This window comes from Cetorhinus maximus, chromosome 29 (assembly GCF_964194155.1).
Source record: "Cetorhinus maximus chromosome 29, sCetMax3.hap1.1, whole genome shotgun sequence".
Lineage (NCBI taxonomy): Eukaryota > Metazoa > Chordata > Chondrichthyes > Lamniformes > Cetorhinidae > Cetorhinus > Cetorhinus maximus.
The window spans coordinates 26,135,228-26,157,264 of NC_135907.1; the positions used below are offsets into that span (position 1 = coordinate 26,135,228).

At 47.1% G+C, this 22,037-nt stretch overlaps 1 protein-coding gene across 1 annotated transcript in view; it reads left to right on the forward strand.

Annotated features, from left to right (window-relative positions):
• The window catches only part of LOC144669477 (circularly permutated Ras protein 1-like), a 104,276-nt gene that overhangs the window by 73,889 nt on the left and 8,350 nt on the right, over window positions 1–22,037 (forward strand). The window contains exons 15-18 of the mRNA XM_078531950.1: window positions 7,278–7,390; window positions 8,090–8,201; window positions 16,180–16,320; window positions 18,310–18,403. Coding sequence (XP_078388076.1) covers window positions 7,278–7,390; window positions 8,090–8,201; window positions 16,180–16,320; window positions 18,310–18,403 — 460 coding nt within the window. The remainder of the gene's footprint in view (window positions 1–7,277; window positions 7,391–8,089; window positions 8,202–16,179; window positions 16,321–18,309; window positions 18,404–22,037) is intronic.

A 22,037-nucleotide genomic window follows, 5' to 3' on the forward strand; every position in this document is an offset into this window, starting at 1 on the left:
AAGAAACTAGCTTGAACTGGTTTTTCTGTACCTGGACTTCAGTTAATCTCTTCAGTTTCAGAGCATATAAATACAGGCATCTCAGTGCAACCTGCACTGAGTGAGACTTGGAACAGAATGCTGGGAGAGTTTGGTGAGTTGAGGGGATTAGGTGAGGAGGGGAAGAAGGTGCTCCTTTGCTTTTTCTAACTTTTTTGCCCTGTAGGAATTGGTTATTATCTACTACAGGGGAAGAAGCTAGCTTTTGGGTGAGTATCTGGTAAGTGGTTAAGGTATATTCTATTCTTGAGGTTAAAATAGTACAAGAACTTGTGGTAAGGTTAATAAAATACATAAAAAAGGAAGATAAATAATTGAATAAAAAATTAGCAGACAATTAAAATACATTAAGGATAGCAAGACAGTGATGTGTCTTGGCTGCAGCATGTGGGAGCTCCTGGATGCCAATGTGACCCAGGACAAACACGTCTGCAGTCAATGTTTGCGACTTAAGGAGCTTTGGCTCAGAGTCATTGAGCTGGAGGCTGAGCTGCAGACACTGTGATGCACCAGGAAGGGGGAAAGTTACCTGGACATTTTATACCAGGAGGTGGTCATACCTTAGGATAGGGTCTTCTGATTTAGTCGGTGGTCAGGGACAGGAGTGTGTGACTGCAACTGAGGCAGGTAGGGGCCCAGAGGGCAGGAGCGCAGGAGCCTCAGGCTCTGCAATTGTCCAACAGGTTTGAGGTTCTTTCAGCTTGTTTGGAGGAGAGTGGGGGCTGCAGGGTGGTGAGCTAACTGAGCATGGCACCGTGGTACAGGAAGTTATTCAAATAGGCGGAGCAAAAAGGAATGTAGTGGCAGTAGAGGACAGTATAGTGAGAGCAATTGACACTTTCCTCTTCAGCAAAAAGCAAGAGTCCAGAAGTCTGTGTTGCCTGCCTGGTGCCAGGATTCGGGATATCTGCTCAGGGCTGCAGAGGAACTTATAGAGTGGGAGGGGGAGGATCCAGTGGTCATGATCCATGTAGGTACCAATGACATTGGCAGTTGGAGAAGGAAGTTCTGCATAGTCAGTATGAGGAGCTAAACACCAAATTAAGAAGCAGAACCTCAAAGGCAATAACTTCTGGATTATTACCTGAGCCATGCGTAGATTGGTAGATTAGAGAAATGAATGCATGGCTGAAAGACTGGTGTAGGAGAAGTGGGTTCCAGTTCATGGGGCACTGACACCAGTACCGGGGGAAGTGGGGGACTGTACCATTGGCACAGTCTGCAACAGAGCTTCGCTGGCTAGGCCAGCATTTATTGCCCATCCCTAATTGCCCTTGAGAAGGTGGTGGTGAGCTGCCTTCTTGAACCATTGCAACCATGTGGTGTAGGTACATCCACAGCGCTGTTAGGGAGGGAGCTCCAGGATTTTGACCCAGCAACTGTGAATGAATGGTGATATATTTCCAAGTCAGGATGGTGAGTGGCTCGGAGGGGAACTTCCAGGTGGTCGTGTTCCCATGTGTCTGCTGCCCTTGTCCTTCTAGATGGTCGTGGTCATGGGTTTGGAAGGTGCTGTCTAAGGAGCCTTGGTGAGTTCCTGCAGTGCATCTTGTAGATGATACACACTGCTGCCAGTGTGTGTTGCTGGTAGAGGGAGTGAATGTTTGTGGATGGGGTGCCAATGAAGCAGGCTGCTTTGTCCTGTATGGTGTCGAGCTTCTTGAGTGTTGGAGTTGCACTCATCCAGGCAAGTGAAGAGTATTCCATCACACTCCTGACTTGTGCCTTGTAGATGGTGGACAGGCTTTGGGAAGTCAGGAGGTGAGTTACTCTGCACAGAATTTCCAGCCCCTGTCCTGCTCTTGTAGCCACAGTATTTATATGGCTGGTCCAGTTCAGTTCCTGGTCAATGGCAACCCCCTCCCCACCCCAATGTTGATAGTGGGGAATTTAGCGATGGTAATGCCATTGAATGTCATGGGGCGATGATTAGATTTTCTCTTGTTGGAGATGGTCATTGTCCGGCACTTGTGTAGCACAAATGTTACTTGCCACTTGTCAGCCCAAGCCTGGATATTGTCCAGGTCTTGCTGCATTTGGACATGGACTGCTTCAGTCTCTGAGGAGTTGCAAATGGTGCTGAACATTGTACAATCATCAGCGAACATCCCCACTTCTGACCTTATGATGGAAGGAAGGTCATTGATGAAGCAGCTGAAGGTGGTTGGGCCGAGGACACTACCCTGAGGAACTCCTGCAGTGATGTCCTGGAGCTGAGATGACTGATCTCCAACAACCACAACCATCTTCCTTTGTGCTAGGTATGACTCCAACCAGCAGTGAGTTTTCCCCCTGATTCCCACTGACTCCAGTTTTGCTAGGGCTCCTTGATGCCACACTCGGTCAAATGCTGCCTTGATGTCAAGAGCAGTCACTCTCACCTCACCTCGGGAGTTCAGTTCCTTTATCCATGTTTAAACCAAGGCTGTAATGAGGTCAGGAGCTGAGTGGCCCTGGCAGAAACCAAACTGGGCATCAGTGAGCAGGTTACTACTAGGCAAGTGCCACTTGATAGCACTGTTGATGACCCCTTCTGTCTCACTTTAGTGATGATCGAGAGTAGACTGATGGGGCGGTAATTGGCCGGGTTGGATTTATCCTGCTTTTTGTATACAGGACATACCTGGGCATTTTTCCACATAGCCAGGTGGATGCCAGTGTTGTAGCTGTACTGGAACAGCTTGGCTAGGGGCTCAGCAAGTTCTGGAGCACAGGTCTTCAGTATTACTGCCGGAATGTTATCAGGGCCCTGAGTCTTTGCAGTATCCAGTGCCTTCAGCCGTTTCTTGATATAATGAGGAGTGAATCAAATTGGCTGAAGACTGGCATCTGTGATGCTGGGGACCTCCGGAGGAGGCCAAGATTGATCATCCACTTGGGAGTTCTGATTGAAGATTATTGCAAATGCTTCAGCCTTATTGTTTGCACTGATGTGCTGGGCTGCCCCATCATTGAAGATGGGGATATTTGTGAAGCCTCCTCCTCCAGTGAGTTGTTTAATTGTCCACCACCATTCATGACCTGAGCAGAGCTTATATCTAATCTGTTGGTTCTGGAATTGCTTAGCTGTGTCTATTGCTTGCTGCTTATGCTATTTGGCACACAAGTAGTCCAGTGTTGTAGCTTCACCAGTTTGACACCTCATTTTTAGGTATGCCTGGTGCTGCTCCGAGCATGGCCTTCTACACTATTCACTGAACCAGGATTGACCCCCTGGCTTCGTGGTTATGTTTTTTTTTGTAAAAATATACTTTATTCATAAAATATCTTCAATCACATTCAAAACCATTTCAAAAACAACATTACAAGGGTACAATCCAGGTTAAACTTTTACAAAATGTATCACCAGGTGCATCAGTACAAACAATATTACAATCATTTACAGCCTTTCATTTTGATCTGTACAGCCCGAGGGGCTCTAAACAGTTCCCAGTCTCTCGGTGCGCTGTGGTAGAACGGTCTTAGACAGCGACCCTTCCCCATTGCGCCTTTGCGGCAGCTGCCCCAAGCTTTAGTGCGTCCCTCAGCACGTAGTCCTGGACTTTGGATTGTGCCAGTCCGCAACACTCGGTCGGGGACAACTCTTTGTGCTGGAAGACCAACAAGTTTCGGGCAGACCAAAGCGCGTCTTTCACCGAGTTGATGATCCTCCAGCTGCAGTCGATGTTTGTCTCGGTGTGTGTCCCTGGGAACAGCCCGTAGAGCACAGAGTCCTGTGTCACAGAACTGCTCGGGATGAACCTCGACAGCAACCACTGCATCTCTCTCCAGACTTTCTTTGCAAAGGCACAATCCACAAGGAGGTGAACAACGGTCTCTTCCCCACCACAGCCACCTCGAGGGCAACGTGCAGAGGGGGTGAGACTCCTGGCGTGTAGGAAGGATCTGACGGGGAGGGCCTTTCTCACCACCAGCCAAGCTACGTCTTGGTGCTTGTTGGAAAGTTCTGGCGATGAGGCATTCTGCCAAATGACTTTGACAGTCTGCTCGGGGAACCATCCCACAGGGTCCACCCTCTCCTTTTCCCTCAGGGCCTCTAGGACGTTACGTGCTGACCACTGCCTGATGGACTTGTGGTCAAAGGTGTTTTTCTGCATAAATTTTTCCACCAGGGACAGGTGGTACGGCACGGTCCAACTACTTGGAGCGTTCCGCGGCAGCGTGGCCAGACCCATCCTTCGCAACACCGGGGACAGGTAGAACCTCAGCACGTAGTGACACTTGGTGTTTGCGTACTGAGGGTCTACGCACCGCTTGACGCAGCCACACACAAAGGTGGCCATCAGTATGAGGGCGATGTTGGGCACGTTTTTTCCCCCTTTATCTAGAGGCTTGTACATCGCGTCCCTGCAGACACGATCCATTTTCGACCTCCAGATAAAGCGGAAGATGGCTCGAGTGATCGCCATCGCGCAGGAGTGTGGAATGGGCCAGACCTGCGCCACGTACAGCAACAGCAAGAGTACCTCACACCTGATGACCAGGTTCTTACCCGCAATGGAGAGGGAGCGTCGCTCCCACATGCCCAGTTTCCTTTTCACCATAGCCACTCGCTCCTTCCAGTTTCTAACGCATGCCCCGGTCCCTCCGAACCATATCCCCAGCACCTTCAGGCCGTCAGCCCTGACAGTGAAGGGGACAAAGGATCGGTCAGCCCAGTTCCCAAAGAACATGGCCTCGCTCTTCCCACGATTTACCTTGGCTCCCGAGGCCAGTTCGAACTGGTCGCAGACGTGCATCAGTCTGCGCACCGACAGCGGATCCGAGCAGAAGACGGCGACGTCGTCCATGTACAGGGAGGCTTTTACCTGAGTGCCTCCACTGCCTGGGATCGTCACTCCTCTTATGCCCGGATCCTTCCTGATGGACTCGGCAAAGGGTTCTATGCAGCACACGAAAAGGACAGGCGAGAGAGGGCAGCCCTGCCTGACTCCAGATTTAATCGGAAAGCTATCTGTTTCCCACCCATTGATTGAGACTGCGCTACTGATGTTAGTGTAGAGCAGTTGGATCCAATTTCGAATTCCCTCCCCAAAGCCCATTTTGGAGAGCACATCCCCCATGTAGGTGTGCGATATTCTGTCAAAGGCCTTCTCCTGATCCAAGCTGATGAGGCAGGTATCCACACCCCTGTCCTGTACATAGGCAATCGTATCCCTGAGCAGCGCCAGGCTGTCAGAGATCTTCCTGCCTGGCACAGAGCAGGTCTGGTCAGGGTGAATCACCAATTCCAGAGCGGATTTGACCCGGTTGGCGATGACCTTGGACAGAATCTTATAGTCCACATTCAACAGTGAAATGGGTCGCCAATTTCTAATTTCCTCCCTTTCCCCCTTGTGCTTGTAGATGAGGGTGATGATGCCTTTCCTCATGGATTCTGACATGCTGCCGGCCAGGAGCATACTCTCGTACACTTCTAGCAGGTCTGGGCCGATCAAGTCCCACAGAGCCGAATACAACTCCGCCGGCAGGCCGTCGCTTCCGGGGGTTTTACTCTTCTCGAAGGACTCGAGGGCCTTAGTCAGTTCGTCAGGAGTTAGCGGTTTGTCTAGGCTCTCCCGCGTACTGTGGTCTAAGACCTCCGTGATAGAGGACAGGAAGGACTGGGAGGCCGTGCTGTCCGTGGGCTTCACGTCATACAGTCCGGCATAAAAGGATTTGCTGATCCTCAGAATGTCGGACCGTGATGACTTTACTGAGCCGTCTTCTTCCTTCAGGCTGCTGATCACAGAGCGCTCTCTGTGTACCTTTTGGAAGAAGAAACGTGAGCACGTCTCATCCTGCTCCACGGAGCGGACTCTGGAACGGAAGATGATCTTGGAGGCCTCCGAGGCAAAGTGCGAGGCTTGCTGGCCCTTCACCTCTTGGAGCTCCTCCTTGACATCGACCCCCATCGACTGCAGCCGGAGCAGATTCTGCATCTTTTCCTGGAGTCGGGACATTTCCCTCTGTTCCTTTCTAGCTTTCTGGGTGCCTTTGCGGATGAAAAACCTCTTGATGCTTCCCTTGATCACTTCCCACCAGTGTGTCAGGGACTCAAAGAGGGGTTTCACGGTTCTCCAACCTTTGTAATCCCTCTTGAGCTCCTCAATGTTCTCTGGGGTCAGCAGTTGCACATTTAGCTTCCATGCCCCCCTGCCCACCCTCAGGTCTTCCTCCAAGTGGCAGTCCGCCAGTAGGAGGCAGTGGTCAGAGAAGAACACCGGCTTGACGTCGGTGGATCTGACTGTGAATGCACGGGACACAAACAGGAAGTCTATCCTGGAACGAATGGACCCGTCTGGCCGCGACCAGGTGTATCTACGCTGCGCTCCGTCTGCAGGGTTGCTGAAGACGTCGTGCAGCTTGGCATCCTTAACTGTTTCCATCAGGGATCTGGACGTAGCGTCCAATCTGCTTCCGGCCCTGCCGGATCGTCCAGCCGCATCGATGATGCAGTTGAAGTCCCCGCCCAGAATGACCGGCCTGGAGGTCGCCAGCAGCAGTGGGAGCTGCTGAAAAACCTCCAGCCGCTCAGCCCCTTGTGCCGGGCCGTACACGTTAATTAACCGGAGTGGAGCGTTCTTGTACATTACGTCTGCTACGAGGAGTCGCCCGCCCACCACCTCCTTGACCTCGGAGACGGTGAAGTTGCCTCCCCGCAGCAGAATACCCAGGCCGGAGGAACGAGAGTCGTTTCCGCCCGACCAGATCGATGGCCCATGGGACCACCATCGTGACCATTGCCTGTAGGAGCTGAGGTGCGGTATCGCACACTCCTGCAGAAACAACAGGTCAGCTTTGACCTTGGCTAGGTAGTCCATGGTCATCATTAGACTTTAATTGCAGATTTTTATTGAATTCAAATTCCGCCATCTGCCTTGGTGGGATCCTTATCCGGGTCCCCAGAGCATTACCCTGGGCCAGTGACAATACCACTATGTCTCCTCCTCCCCCTGCCTTTGGAACCTTCTTCCCCAGAGAACAGCGGAGGCTGGTGCAGTGAATATCAAGGCTGAATTAGACAGATTTTTGATTTACAAGAGAGTTGAGGGTTAAGGTGGGCAGATAGGAAAGTGGAGTTAAGGCTACAATCAGATCAGCCATGACCTTATTGAATGGCAGAGTAAGCTTGATGGACTGAATGGCCTACTGCCACTCCTATTTCTTATGATCTTGTGGTCGTCTTCTGCACAAGATCTTATTTCTCATTTATAATTTACGCTATTCCTAACCCTAACTTATTCTGTTCCTTGAAGGTATTTTAAATATGAAGATGACTTAAGCAGCAAAAATGTGAAACATGTTGGAAATGTCAGCAAAGACATGGAGATCACCTTTGAATTCGGAGTAAAAGAATCAAAGTTAGAGGGTGAGTTCAGGTTAATCAGTCATTCATGAGGTATCCTGAGTCAGCAACATTAGGGCCTTTACCAGTAAGAGTTGCAACGTCCTTTATGGAGAATCTTGTTATCTACTAGTATCATTTGGGACGATGAGATGCCGTAGGCTGCAATGTCTCCAGCACAGTAAAAATTATTGGGACAAAATATCCTCAATATTACTGAGGTTACTACCTCAACTTCACCATCTGCCAGTCAGTAAACTGTGAAAACCAACTCAGCTTTTTTCATTGCTCCCATGATGTATTCATGGTGGGCTCCTGATACCTCCCCTCCTCCACCATCCCTGCAAACCTTGCTTGAGAGGAACCAACGAGAGAGTGGGCTATTTTAGATCAAGTATTGTGCAATGAGAAAGGGCTAATTGATAATCTTGTTGTAAAGGAGCCTTTAGGGAAGAGTGATCATATTAATCCCTTAAAAACAGTGAAATTACTTAATGTACAATATACAATGCGAAAGACAGCTTGTCCAGAAGTAGTAAATCCTGCTATCAACACAGCAGTAGTCTTCAGCAAATTGGACCAAAAAACCAATCTGATCTAAGATTGCTTGATCAACAGCAATGTCTGAGCTTTAACTGAAATAAAAACAGCAAAGCCCAGTCAGTGAGATGTTTCCAACATGTTATAATTTTCAGTACTCGAATCATCTTTCCTCTTCTCCAGGAATTCAAAAGAAGATGGTGCTTCACTTTCAACTTCAAATTAGCTTCAGCCTTCCAGATGGTAGAAGTGCCTACAGAATTATCACCCAGGAGAAGCCTACAACTAACCGCAGGTAACTGGAACTGAGTGCAGGAGCTAGTCTTCAATAGTTCACCTTAAACAGAAGGCTGGAAACATGCAGCCATAATGCTGATAAGCAACAGGCTGAAGCAGGTGCAAAGTTCAAATATATAGAAGGTTAAAAGAAAAATGGCCCATTCAGCCCAACCAGTTCATGTTGGGTTTTGTGTTCCATATGAGCATCAAGTCCTAATAATATTTACCGCCCAATTCCCATATTCTCTTTATTCCTTCATCCTCCTCTCCAATATAATCTTGAAAGCTGCGAGGTGGGGTTGTGAGGGGTAGACCCGAACTAGGGGACACTCCTGGTATCCACCCTATCAAATCCCCTCAGGACTTTGTGTTTCAATAAAATCACCTCTCATTCTTCTAAACTCCAATGGGTATAGGCCCAACCTGTTCAACCTTTCTTCATAAGTGAAGTCCTTCAGCCCAGGTATGTCGAGTGAACCTTCTCTGAACTGCTTCTAACGCAATTATACCTTTTTTCAAATAAAGAGACCAAAACTGTGTGCAGCACTCTAGATGTGGTCTCACCAAGGCCCTGTACAGCTGCAGTAAAGCTTCCCTTTGCAATAAACGCTAACATTCCATTAGCCTTCCTAATCGCTTGCTGTACCTGCACACTAACTTTTTGTGATTTGTGTACCAGGACACCAGATCCCTCTGTACCACTCAGTTCTGCAATCTCTCTCCATCCTACCTATCTTGGTGTTTTCGGCAGATTTAGTTACCATATATTCAGTTCCTTCATCAAAGTGATTGTTATAGATTGTAAATAGCTGAGTCCCCAGCACTGATCTCTGTGGCACTTCACTAGTTACAGCTTGTCAACCCAAATAAGACTCACTTACCCCTATTCTCTACTTCCCGTTTGCTATTAATCCTTTATCCATGCAAATATGTTACCCCTTAGTCCATGCACTCTTATCTTGTGTAGTAACTTTTGATGTAGCATGTCATGGATAATTTTAAGGGGTTACTTTTTATTGCTAATGATCATGTATATTTGTCTGAGGGTGTGTATTTTTTGACCTCTGAACAGATTAGTGAAGGAGCTATTCCTTCACTCATCTAAAACGCCCTTGCAAACTTGTGGGCGCAAAGTTCTTTCTCTTATGCTTGTGAACTTATCAGACCTCCATTAACATCAGTGAAGGCATTCTCAACATGATAATCAGAGTGAAAAATCATGATATTCCATTAGAAAGACACCACTAAACTAAAAAGCTAGCTGAAATGAAGAACCACCTTGAGCATGAACATTAAAGACACATTTAGATGACAAGTTTGGTAAGGGTGTGCTGCCATTTGGCTTCCACACCAACATAAAAAATGTGGAGTCAAATTTGGGTGTTAAGATGTGAACTGACTCTGAAGTGAATATTGAATCGACAACCAGATCAGCCATGATCTTATTGAATGGTGGGGCAGGCTCGAAGGGCCGAATGGTCTACTACTCCTCCTAAGTTCTGTGTTCCTATGTTCTTACCCTTGGAGCGAGTGGGTCAATTTTAAATAACCTGGCATGAAGCCTTTGTCATTTAGAAGAAAAAAAGGTTAGTTTATTTTTCACACCCTTGCCCTGGAGGTTACCAAGGAAACTATGCATCACTTACTCTCTCTTACTCTCACACACGGCAAAACTAGGTACGGATGATGATAAAACAATGCTTATAAAAATGGAATGGAACTCAGTGGAATTTTCTGGTTTTGAAACTAAAAGCATTGTGATTATTTATATATGTGTCCTCTTATTGTGAGGGTTAGCCATCCTCCTATTGATAGTGTCCCTTTGTGAGAGGTCAACCTCACTGAAGATAGTTTACAGACCCTTGTGTGATGTCAGGGAGATGTGTCAAAATCTTTATTGGCAGTGTGATTAAAGTGCTTGTAGCCCTTATTACTTGCGAGACAATATTGGATGAGGACTGCTCAGCAGCCTTGAAGGATTAGCTGCAGTTGTGTCTCCTCAGTGGTAGTGCCAAAGGACAAGACCTGACAAGATGATGATACCTCCAACCATGCGCTCATCTCAGTGCCTGCTGTCCTTTCTCGTTAAGATGGCCACGACTGCATCAAATTCTTTGCAGTGTTCTTGCTGTTACGCGACATTCACTTCCCAGAGCGCACGCATACAGGGTGCACCATTGAGTTTTTCAGAGATGATGACCTGGTGAGACATGAGGGTTGAAGGTGCAAGTCCAAACGCCAAACTTGCTCTTGATGTGACTGGTTATGTTTCCCTTTCAGTACAATGGAATGGCTTTAAGGGACAGGAGGAATATGGCCATCTCCTGTTGCCTTAATCTTACTCCTCCTGGAATCTGATGGCAATTAAAGTGGCACAGGTATGTCTTCCATGTCGTGCTTCCTCGATGGCATTGTCATGTGGAGGCTGACCTTCATCTCCCTCTTCAGATTCCTGGTCCTCCTGCTCTTCATCCTCTGAAGAGCTCTCATCCTCCTCCATGTCTCCCTCTGGCAAGGGATCCCCCTTAGAAGCGCCAGGTTGTGAAGGGCGCAACAGGCAACGATAATGTGGGAGACCCTATCTGGAGTGTGCTGCAGAGCCCCACCTGAGCAGTCCAAACATCGAAAGCGCATCTTAAGGATGCTAATGGTCGGCTCGATTATGGATCATGTGGAGCTATGAGCTGCATTATACCTCTCTTCTGCGGCACTCTGAGGATGCCATACAGGTGTCATGAACCATCCTCTGAGTGGGTACCCCTTACCCCCAAACAACCATCTCTGTAGACACTGAGGCCCTTTGAATATGTGAGCCACCTGGTAGGGACTCCGGCTAGGAGGGACTCCGGCTGGGAGGGACTCCGGCTGAGAGGGACTCCGGCTGGTAGGGACTCCGGCTGGGAGTGACTCCGGCTGGGAGTGACTCCGGCTGAGAGGGACTCCGGCTGGTAGGGACTCCGGCTGAGAGGGACTCCGGCTGGTAGGGACTCCGGCTGGGAGGGACTCCGGCTGGGAGGGACTCCGGCTGGTAGGGACTCCGGCTGAGAGGGACTCCGGCTGGTAGGGACTCCGGCTGGGAGGGACTCCGGCTGAGAGGGACTCCGGCTGGTAGGGACTCCGGCTGGGAGTGACTCCGGCTGGGAGTGACTCCGGCTGGGAGGGACTCCGGCTGGGAGGGAGTCCGGCTGGAAGGGACTCCGGTTGGGAGGGACTCCGGGTGTATGCATCGTGGGAACTCCCAGGGTACCTGGCACAAATATGCATTATGTGATTATGATGATCGTACACCAGTTGAACATTTATGGATTGGAATCCTTACCACTTGATAAACATTAGGTTCTGATGCCATTGAGCCCTCAAAGCCACTTGGGTACAGACGATTGCATGCTGCACTTTGGGGAAGACTGAGTAGCTGCAAATCCATTAAATCTAGCAGTCTGGCTCTCTTCATCAAGTGTGAACCTCGCATATTGATGAGCTTTGCTGTAGCGGGCATCTTTGACCTTGATGCGTCTATGTGTGGCGGACTGCGAGATGCCACACAGGTGCCCTGTAGATCCCTGGAACAATCAACAGGCAAAGAAACTGAGCATGGCGGTGACCTTCAAGGCCTTTGGCAGGGGATAGTTCCCCCACTCCACAGGGCTCCAGAAGAATGTGGCAGGAATGATCCACTGGAGCTCTGGGCAAATGCAGATATGCGCAGCGATGTCTCTCGCTCATGTGCAGATAGGTGAATCTTCTTTGGTAGACCCTTGGTCAAGCGAATCACGTCCATGGTATGGGGCTGCCCTCCTTATCCTCATGTTGTTGCTGAGGCAACCCAGGACCTCAGGTAGGGTCTCCTGCTGAAGCTGTGCTCAGCAGCACCTGTCCCTCCTCCTCCTCGTCCTCCTCCTCCTCCTCCTCCTCCTCCTCCTCATCCTCATCCTCATCCTCCTCATCCTCATCCTCATCCTCATCCTCATCTCTCTCCCCCCCCCCCCCCCCCCCCCCACCCCATCATCTCCATCATTCTGTGAGAACCCTCAAGAAGGCAGCATTGAGCCCAGGCTCCATTATTTTATTCCCCTTCTCTCTGTGAACTGAGAGATATTAGACATTAATGAAGAACGAGGAAAAAACAGTAAAGTTCACATTTGCGAACGAGGAGCCACCGTAATGTATAGACATATATATATATATATATATATATATATATACACACTATAGAGTGGTTTCTGCTCCATTAGCCTTGTCCCTGATGCAGACCTTGTGCCTGAGACGTGGACGCACAGATCAAGGTGACCAAGATGCCATCCCTGCGACTTAATATCACTCATCCTACAGAGGTTTGAATGGCATGCGCCACTTTACCAAATTCAGTCCTCCAATCTCAGATCTGGCACACTGATTAAAGTTAACTTGTACATAATTAATGACTGGATGCCCTTTGACCCATTATGCACACCAATTGACGAAAGCACATGAGAATCTTTCATTGATGATCTGCCATATAGGCAGAGCTGTGCCTCCATAATGGTTGCTGCATTCTCAATTTCTGCATTCCTGTGTATTCATGTTGAAATGTAATGCCTGTAATGACTCCCACAGTCTCCTGTTACTGTGCAGCAAAAGGCATTGGCTCCAATGGCAACCTTCTCAAGGAAGTCCTCCTAGTTTCTCTCAGCCCTGACTCAAATTCAATCTTGTGCCTCTAACAAGTTTGAGGATGAGCCCTAAAAGGGCCCCTTGATGCAGCCGTGCACTCCTCCCCCACTGCCTCTAAGCCCTCCCATGCAGATTTGTTTCTAGTTTTGATTTCAACTGCGACATTATTTCATGTGCTCAAAATGGTGGTTCTTCATTTTTATTTTGAGACCAGCTTTGACCTTCCCCATGTCAGTGTTCAGGTCCCACCAATTTACCTGGAACCTCACTATGTGCAAGTAGAGCTCCCCCCTGTTATTTCCCAGCCTCCCCCAGTAATACTTGATCCCATTGTCATTGTGGTCAATATTCCAACTCTCCCCTCTCAAACCATCACAGTTGAGGTGCCCATGCCCTGTGTGGACCTCATCTCTTCCCATCTAGAGGCTTTTCTTTATTCATTTACGGGATGTGGGTGTTGCTGGCTGGGCCAGCATTTATTGCCCATCCCTAATTGCCCTTGAGAAGGTGGTGGTGAGCTGCCTTCTTGAGCCGCTGCAGTCCATGTGGTGTAGGCACACCCACCGTGCTGTTAGGGAGGGAGTTCCAGGATTTTGACCCAGCGACAGCGAAGGAACGGCGATATATTTCCAAGTCAGGATGGTGAGTGGCTTGGAGGGGAGCTTCCAGGTGGTGGTGTTCCCATCTATCTGCTGCCCTTGTCCTTCTAGATGGTAGTGGTCGTGGGTTTGGTAGGTGCTGTTGAAGGAGCCTTGGTGGGTTCCTGCAGTGCATCTTGTAGATGGTACACACTGCTGCCACTGTGTGTCGGTGATGGAGGGAGTGAATGTTTGTGGATGGGGTTCCAATCAAGCGGCTGCTTTGTCCTGGATGGTGTCAAGCTTCTTGGGTGTTGTTGGAGCTGCACTCATCCAGGCAAGTGGGGAGTATTCTACTACTGACTTGTGCCTTGTAGGTGATAGACAGACTTTGGGGAATCAGGAGGTGTCAAGAATTGCTTGTCATATGATTCCTAGCCTCTGACCTGCTCTTGTAACCACAGTATTTGTATAGCTAGTCCAGTTCAGTTTTTGGTCAATGGTAACTCCCAGGATGTTGATAGTGGGGAATTCAGTGATGGCAGTGTCATAGGATATCAAGGGGCGATGGTTGGATTCTCCCTTGCTGGAGATGGTCATTATCTGACACTTGTGTGGCACAAATGTTACTTGCCACTTGTCAGCCCAAGCCTGGATATTGTCCAGGTCTTGCTGCATTTGGCCATGCGACTGCTTCACTATCTGAGGTTTTGTGAATGGTGCTGAACATTGTGCAATCATCAGCGAACATCCCCACTCCTGACCTTATGATGGAAGGAAGGTCATTGATGAAGCAGCTGAAGATGGTTGGGCCGAGGACTCTACCCTGAGGAACTCCTGCAGTGGTGATCTGGGGCTGAGATGACTGACCTCCAACAACCACAACCATCTTCCTTTGTACTAGGTATGACTCCAACCAGCGGAGAGATTTCCCCTTGATTCCCATTGACTCCAGTTTTGTCAGGGCTCCTTGATGCCACACTCAGTCAAATGCTGCCTTGATGTCAAGGGCAGTCACTCTCACCTCAACTTGGGAGTTCAGCTCTTTTGTCCATGTTTGAACCAAGGCTGTAATGAGGTCAGGAGCTTAGTAGCCCTGGCGGAACCCAAACTGATCGTCAGTGAGCAGGTTATTGCTAAGCAAACGCTGCTTGATAACACTGTTGATGACCCCTTCCATTACTGATGATTGAGAGTAGACTGATGGGGCAGTAATTGGCTGGGATGGATTTGTCCTGCTTTTTGTGTACAGGACATGTTGCCGGGTAGATGCCAGTGTTGTAGCTGTACTGGAACAACTTGGCTAGGGGTGCGGCAAGTTCTGGAGCACGTGTCTTCAGTACTCTGGCCGGAATATTGTCAGGGTCCATAGCCTTTGCAGTATCCAGTGCCTTCAGCCACTTCTTGATATCACGTGGAGTGAATCAAATTGACTGAAGGCTGGCGTCTGTGATGCTGGGAACCTCCGGAGGACCTCTCCTTGGAGTAAAGGAGATTGAGGGGACACTTGATAGAGGTATACAAGATTTGGATAATGTTTGGATAAGGAAAACAAAGAAAAACTTCCTATTAGCTGACAAAGTACAAAGACTCGGGGGACACAAATTTGAGGTTTTGGGCAAGAGGTGAAGGAGAAATGTGCAGAAGAAATTTTTTACATGAGTAGTAATGACCTGGAACTCTGCCCACAAGGGTAGTGGATGCAGAATTGATGAATGATTTCAAAAGGAAATTGGATGAAAACTTGAAGGAAATAAACTGTCAGAGCTACAAGAATAGACCAAGGGAAAGAGTCAGCCTGGATTGCTCCACAGAAAGCCAGCATGGACTCAATAGACCAATGGCCTCCTTCTGTGCTGTAAATGACAGTGACTCTATGGGGGTAATTAGGGCCTCATGGATGTGGTCAGTGTTGGGTGGGTGTCAGAAGAAAGGGGAATTGGGGCTGACTGGAGGCAGAGGAGAGAGGAAAGAGAGCGGACAGAGACATTAGCGGGTGGAGGACAAAGGAGATAAGAATGAGGGCCTGTGTAGAGTTTAAAGGAAAGGGGATGGTTGGATCAGAGGAATGAGGGGCAGGATTCAAGGGTAATCTTTTTCATTCAACAATATAGAGCTGTATTTGAGCAGAACCTTGACGAAAAAATTCATTTTGGGAAACTAATGTAATTTTGCACCCGATTCATGTGCCAGTCTAACACTGTCTGTGTGCCTGTGCAGTCCTCTGTACCAGCGTGGCACTGTCCAAATACTGACATGGACAATGTGGAGATGGGCCTGCTGAGTAGAGAAATTTCCCAGTATGAGCTTCCTGCCTTGTTAGCAAAACTCGTGTCACTGTCTGTGAACTACAGCGTATGTGCATAGCATGTACCTTCGTTTCACTCTCTTTGTACTGTCTGTGTACCAGTGTGTACCTGTGTGGTTCTATCCAGGCATTAGCATGACACATGACCTTGTACCAGTGTGATCCTGCCCATATACTGGACTGTACCTGTGTATATCAAGCTGACCCTGTCAGTGTGCTAGGATATATTTACGTGGCACTGTTCATATACCTTTATGGCACTGTCCATGCGCTGCTGTGCATTTTGTGTACCAACATAGTCTGCTCCGTGGGCCAGTGTGGCACTTTCCGTATTCTAACATGTACCTGTGTGTACCAATGAGACCCTGTCTGTTTACCAGTGTGTAACTGTGTGGCATTGTTCATGCATCAGTCCTGTCAATGTAACTGAATGAAGTGATTTTTACAAATATTTCCAGCGCCATTGTTAAGGACCATATAAACCTCAGCGTTCTACAGATCCACACTGCACAGATCAGTGCTCGCTTGGCAATGGAGGGCAGGATGCAGGATGCTAAGAAGGAGGCCCTAGCTCAGAAGGAACTCATAGAAGAAATACTGTAAGTAGAATAACTCCAATCCTCCTGCTCTACTGTGTGCACAACAGCCCTTGGCAACATTGGGTGGTATTTTATCCCTGGCACATTGTTCTGGACAGTGGAACCGGAAGTGGGCGACACTTCCGCTGTCTTCCTGTTTGCTGGTTCCCACGCAATTCGAATTAAAATGTAAAGTGCTGGTAACGGGCAAGAAGACACATGCGATCACATACCAGAGGAAGCTCCTTATTAGTGAAACCTACCACCAGCTGACAATACAGCTGGTATGGGCTGGCTATAAAAGAGCCTCCTGGACAAACAGGGAGACTCTGCATCATAGCCACAAGTTTGCTGCCAAGTGCCAGTGCCTGTCTTCCCTGGATGGCTGCATTCGAACCAGCCTATCCATCTAGTACTGGCTGCTGCTGGCATTGGAGCCTCTGTTGTTGACCAGCCCTTCTTTCTCCTCCTGCTGGAATATTAGGAGTATGCGACCCATGTTATTCAAGCAATTGAACTGTGTGAAGAAGGTAGACAATGAGCTGAGAATATGTGTGTCCATGGATTTCACCCATAGAGCTGATGAGCAGTGAGATTTTCAACTCCTTCCATTGTCCACGACCAGAACTCCACCCACCACACACTGGGCTCCTCCCATTTTGATTTCCAATACTGGCGCTGCATGTGCTTTGGAGCCATTACAAAAATGGTAATTGTAAGATTTGCAATAGAACCAGTTGCCCTCCACTCTCTTCCTGTCGCTTTGTGCTTGTCCCCATCATCCTTGACCCTCCCACCATCATGTTGCACCTCCCCTCTGTAACCCTTTGACCTGTCCCATTATCCTCGACCCTGCCACCATCCAATTGGAAATGTGATCTCTCTCCCACTTAGCTTACACCTCTCCCTGTCGACATTCTCCTGCTGATCCTATACCCTTCCTGTGTCACCTTCAGAGTTTTTGTTAGATTCTGCAACCCACTCTACAAGACCTTTGATTATCCCAACCTCAGAGTGTACCTGCCTCACCCCCTACCAAATCAACTTCCCTCCATGACTGAGAATGTTCCCTCTGCCAGTCAACACCCTGAGATGGACCCAAATGTGGACGGTACTGACTGTGCCCTTTAGGCCTCTCTTTTTCATACCTTGACTTAATGACTGCACTACCCCCCCCACCACCACTCCCAGACACCAGGCCCTTCCCACTTCATTCCTCCATGCCCCTGACCACACTCTCTTCTCCCTTGGATCCCTCTTCCACTCCTCTATGCCCCTGACCGCACTCCATGCCATCCAGTCCCTGCTCACCCCTGGTTTGCCCTTGCTGGCCCTGAGCCTTCACGCAAGCTGCCACTCTCCTGCGCCCCTCCCTTTGTGCAACAAGGAAAACCATTGACCTCAGACACAACTGCACAGAGCCACCTTTAAATGACGTGAACAGGTCCCACAAAATTTCCATGTGCCGCTGACTTAATCTTTAAGGTAGAACTTAATTACAAAAAAATGTAATATAATGAATATTCATAGCATAAAAATACATTAAAAGTAGGAACCTGCCATGGGATGTCATGAGCTGTGACACTGCCACAATGCTGACTTAATCCTGCTCCCGCCTAGTTAACTCACCTGCCCCCCCATATTTCCTACTCTTTTGTAGCACTGGGAGATGAACCATTCTTTGTCGACAAAATGAAAATCATTGCAAAATGTTTTGGGATATCCTGAGGGCGTGAAATGCCATATATAAGTTTGTTCCTCTTTCTTTTGTATGTCTGCATGCGGTGCCACGAGTGGGAAAAAATCTTCAATAACACACCCACATGATCCTACAAGTAAACAGCCTTTCACAAGCTAACAGCCTTTCCACCTTCTCAAGGGCAATTAGGGATGTAAATGCTCATCTAGTCAGCAACATCCACCTCCTGTGAATGAATAAATTAGAAAAAGGAAATGAATGTGGATGCAATTGAACCCAACAACAATTGAAGCCTCTCTTATTTTCCACAGAGCCAGAAAGAATGATATGGAGCAGGAGGTGATTTATGAGAGTTGGATGCAATCCATGTCCCCTATTTACAGTGCCCTCAATAGCAAAACACAGGTAACCCAAATTAATAATTTCTTTCCTTTATTTTTCCTTAGTTCTCCAGCAGCAACTCAGATCGATGAATATCTTTCACTAATCCTGGATCAGTTTTGGCAGCTCATGCAAGCAGGACAGCATATGTCCAGGCCAGCAGTGCATTCACAACTGTTTGATTTGTCCTCTACGCAAATATCTATGAGCAGGTGGGGGCTTGTGAGGATGGGGGGCTTTGTGTGATTCTCTATCCTTAACCCAGGCCAGTAATGATGCTTTGAACTTCAATGAGAGAAAAGACTGGAGTTCAATTCATGAGCAATCAAAACTATGTTTAATTTTCCCAAGCATTACCATGAGAACTCACTGTGCATTTATTTATGTTTTGACACAAAAAATGCACTGCCAAACTGCCTTTAAAATGTGTATTTATTGGTAAGTGAATATTATTACTAACATGTTCAACCAACATACTAATGATCAGATATGAAATGAATCCCAAATGAAAGGAGATAAATTATATTGGACAGCCTCTCCGATGTCATGTCCAGAGGATACTGGGCCATATACCAGAGGATGTCTGTATAACACAGAGCATACTGAGTTAGTACAGGTGCTATAGTGTGAGAGAAAATATTATCAGCCAGATCACTATCCAGTGATCTCTCCTGTAAAGTGCATGTATGTAGATACTGGGTGAAGGAAGCATTGGGCATGACAGTGAGGCTTTCTAAAGTCAAATAGCATGCCGACATTTGCTGCGTGGGCTCAGGCATGAAGCATTTCTCTTGGGTGATTTACTGGCAGCTAAGCTGTAACTCAGTGAAAGTTTATGACACGGTGGCAGGAAGCAAGGGGGAAGCAGCTCAAAGCCCTTGAATGCCTGCTCGTAACATTTATTGCCCATCCCTAATTGCCCTCAGAAGGTGGTAGTGAGCTGCCTCCTTGAACCGCTGCAGTCCATGTGGTGTAGGTACACCCACAGTGCTGTTAGAGAGGGAGTTCCTGGAGTTTGACCCAGTGACAGTGAAGGAACGGTGATATATTTCCAAGTCAGGATGGTGAGTGGCTTGGAGGGGAACTTGCAGGTGCTGGTGTTCCTAAGCATTTGCTAGTCCTTGTCCTTCTAGGTGGTAGACGGTGCAGGTTTGGAAGGTAGTGTCAAAGGTGGCTTGGTGAGCTGCTGCAGTGCATCTTGTATATGGTACATACTGCTGCCTCTGTGTGTTGGTGGTAGAGAGAGTGAATGTTTAAGGTGCCTATCAAGCGGGCTGCTTTGTCCTGGATGGTGTTGAGCTTTTTGAGTGTTGTGGGAGCTGCACTCATCCAGGCAAGTGGAAAGTATTCCATCACACTCCTGACTTGTGCCTTATAGATGGTAGACAGGCTCTGGGGAGACAGGAGGTGAGTTACTTGCCACAGAATTCACAGCCTTTGATCTGCTCTTGTAGCCACAGTATTTATGTGGTTGTTCTAGTTCAGTTTCTGGTCAATTGTAAACCCCAGGATGTTGATAGTGATGAACTTGGTGATAATGATGCCATTGAATGTCAAGGGTTGATGGTAAGACTCTTGTTGGAGATGCTCATTGCCTGCTCTTCCTTTCAACTGGGGATTGGATTGAAAAGTAGGAAACTTACACCGTCTGCGTACCAGTGATGCCAGTAGCAGTACCTCGGGGATAGGCTCCACTTAAATCTGGCTGAGTTCAGTGTTAATCGCAAAACCAGGGCTGTGGCTAGAGCAATGAACTAAAAGGGTGGGGGAGGTTTCAGGTGAAGGGAAATTTAGAAATCCAAAGAGGAGTTGAGGCAACAAAACAGTGTAACTACTATGGTAAAGACAAGTTGAGTGGAACTGGAAGGGACAGAGAGTTTAACTGCAATGGTGCATCAGTGAAAAATGCCCATGAAAATAATAGTAAAAAAGTAACATTAAAAGCCCTTTATCTATATGTGTGAAGCATTTGCAATAAGATAGATGAACTAGTGGCGCAAAAAGAGGCAAGTATTTTAGATCTAATCACCATTGCAGACACTTGATTACAAGTTATCCAAGGGCTCCATAAGATACCAGGCTATACCACATATCAAAATGACAGGCAGAATGCAAAAGGGGGAAGAGGGGCCCTAATAGTAAAGGATGACACAGAAACACTGGTGGGAAATGATCTTGGCTCAGGAAGTAAATCATTATGGGTGGAGCTTAGAAAATATTGGTGAGAGTAGTTTATAGGCCCCCTAACAATAGTTATATCATTGGATAAAGTATTAAGCAAAATATAATTGGAACTTCTAACAAAAACAGTATATTACTTATGGGGGACTTGAGTCTTCATGTAAACTGGACCAATAAAATTGGCAAAGGTGTTATAGAAGAGAAGTAGAATGTTTTTATGACAGTTTCCTGGAACAATATGTTGTGGTACTGACTAAGCATAAAGCTATTTTACATCTAGTATTGAGCAATGAAGCAGGGTTAATTAGTAACCTCATAGTCATGATTCACTGGAAAAAAGTGATGCTACAATTAATTTCCATATTCAGTTTCAAAGTGACATACTCATGTCCCAAACAAGAGTCTTAATCTTAAAGCCAACTGCATAGGTGTGAGGAGAGAGCTGGCTAAGGTTGTGTAGGTAAACAGACTAAAAGATATGGCGATAAGTAAATAGTGGAAATACATTGCATCAAAAAACAATAACTCAGCAAGAAAAACTCATCCATGACTTACTAAGGAAGTGCTGTATAAGATTAAAAGAAGAGGCGTATGATGTGGCAAAGAATATAAGTAAACTTGAGGATGTGAGTGTTTTTGAAACCAGCAAAGGGCCACCATAAAGTTGATGAAGGGAAAAAATAGAATATAAGAGTAAACAAACCAGAAAAATAAAAACAGATTGTATGAGTTTTTACGAAAAGGAGAGGGTCAGCAATCCTTTTCCATGAGTTGCAGTGGTTTAAGAAGGAAAAGGAGAATAGTAGCTCCTTCGAGGCAAAGACAGGAGAAATTATCATGGAAATGAGGAAATAACACTGAACAAACACTTTTTATCTGTCTTCACAGTAGAAGACACAAATTCAGCATCAGAAATAGAGGGTAATCAAGGGCTAAAAAGAATAATGAGTTTAAGATAATCAATATCCGACGTATTAGTATTAAAAAAGTATTAGAGAAATTTAAAGGATTGAAATCTGACAAACCCCTAGGACCTGATAGTCTACAATCTTGGGTCCTAAAAGAGATAGCTATAGATTCACTGGTTATGATTTTTCAAAATCCCCTAGATTCTAGAACAATCCCAGTGGACTGGGAGTTAGAAAATGTAACACTGCTATTCAAGAAAGGAGGGATAGAGAAAACAAGGAAGTACAGGCCAGTTAGCCTGACATCAGTCATTGGGAAAATGCTGGAATCTAATAAAGAAGTCTCAACAATACACTTAGAATATGATCAGACAAAGGTAACATGCTTTTCCAAAAGTGAACTAATATTTGACAAATTTATTAGAGTTTTTTGAGGATGTAACTAGTAGGCTAGATAAAGGGAAACCAGTGGCATTTGATAAGGTGCCACATCAGATAAGCGCTTGTGGAATTGTAGAGCACTTGTAGCCTAGATAGAGGATCAGTTAATGGACAAGGAGCAGCAAGTA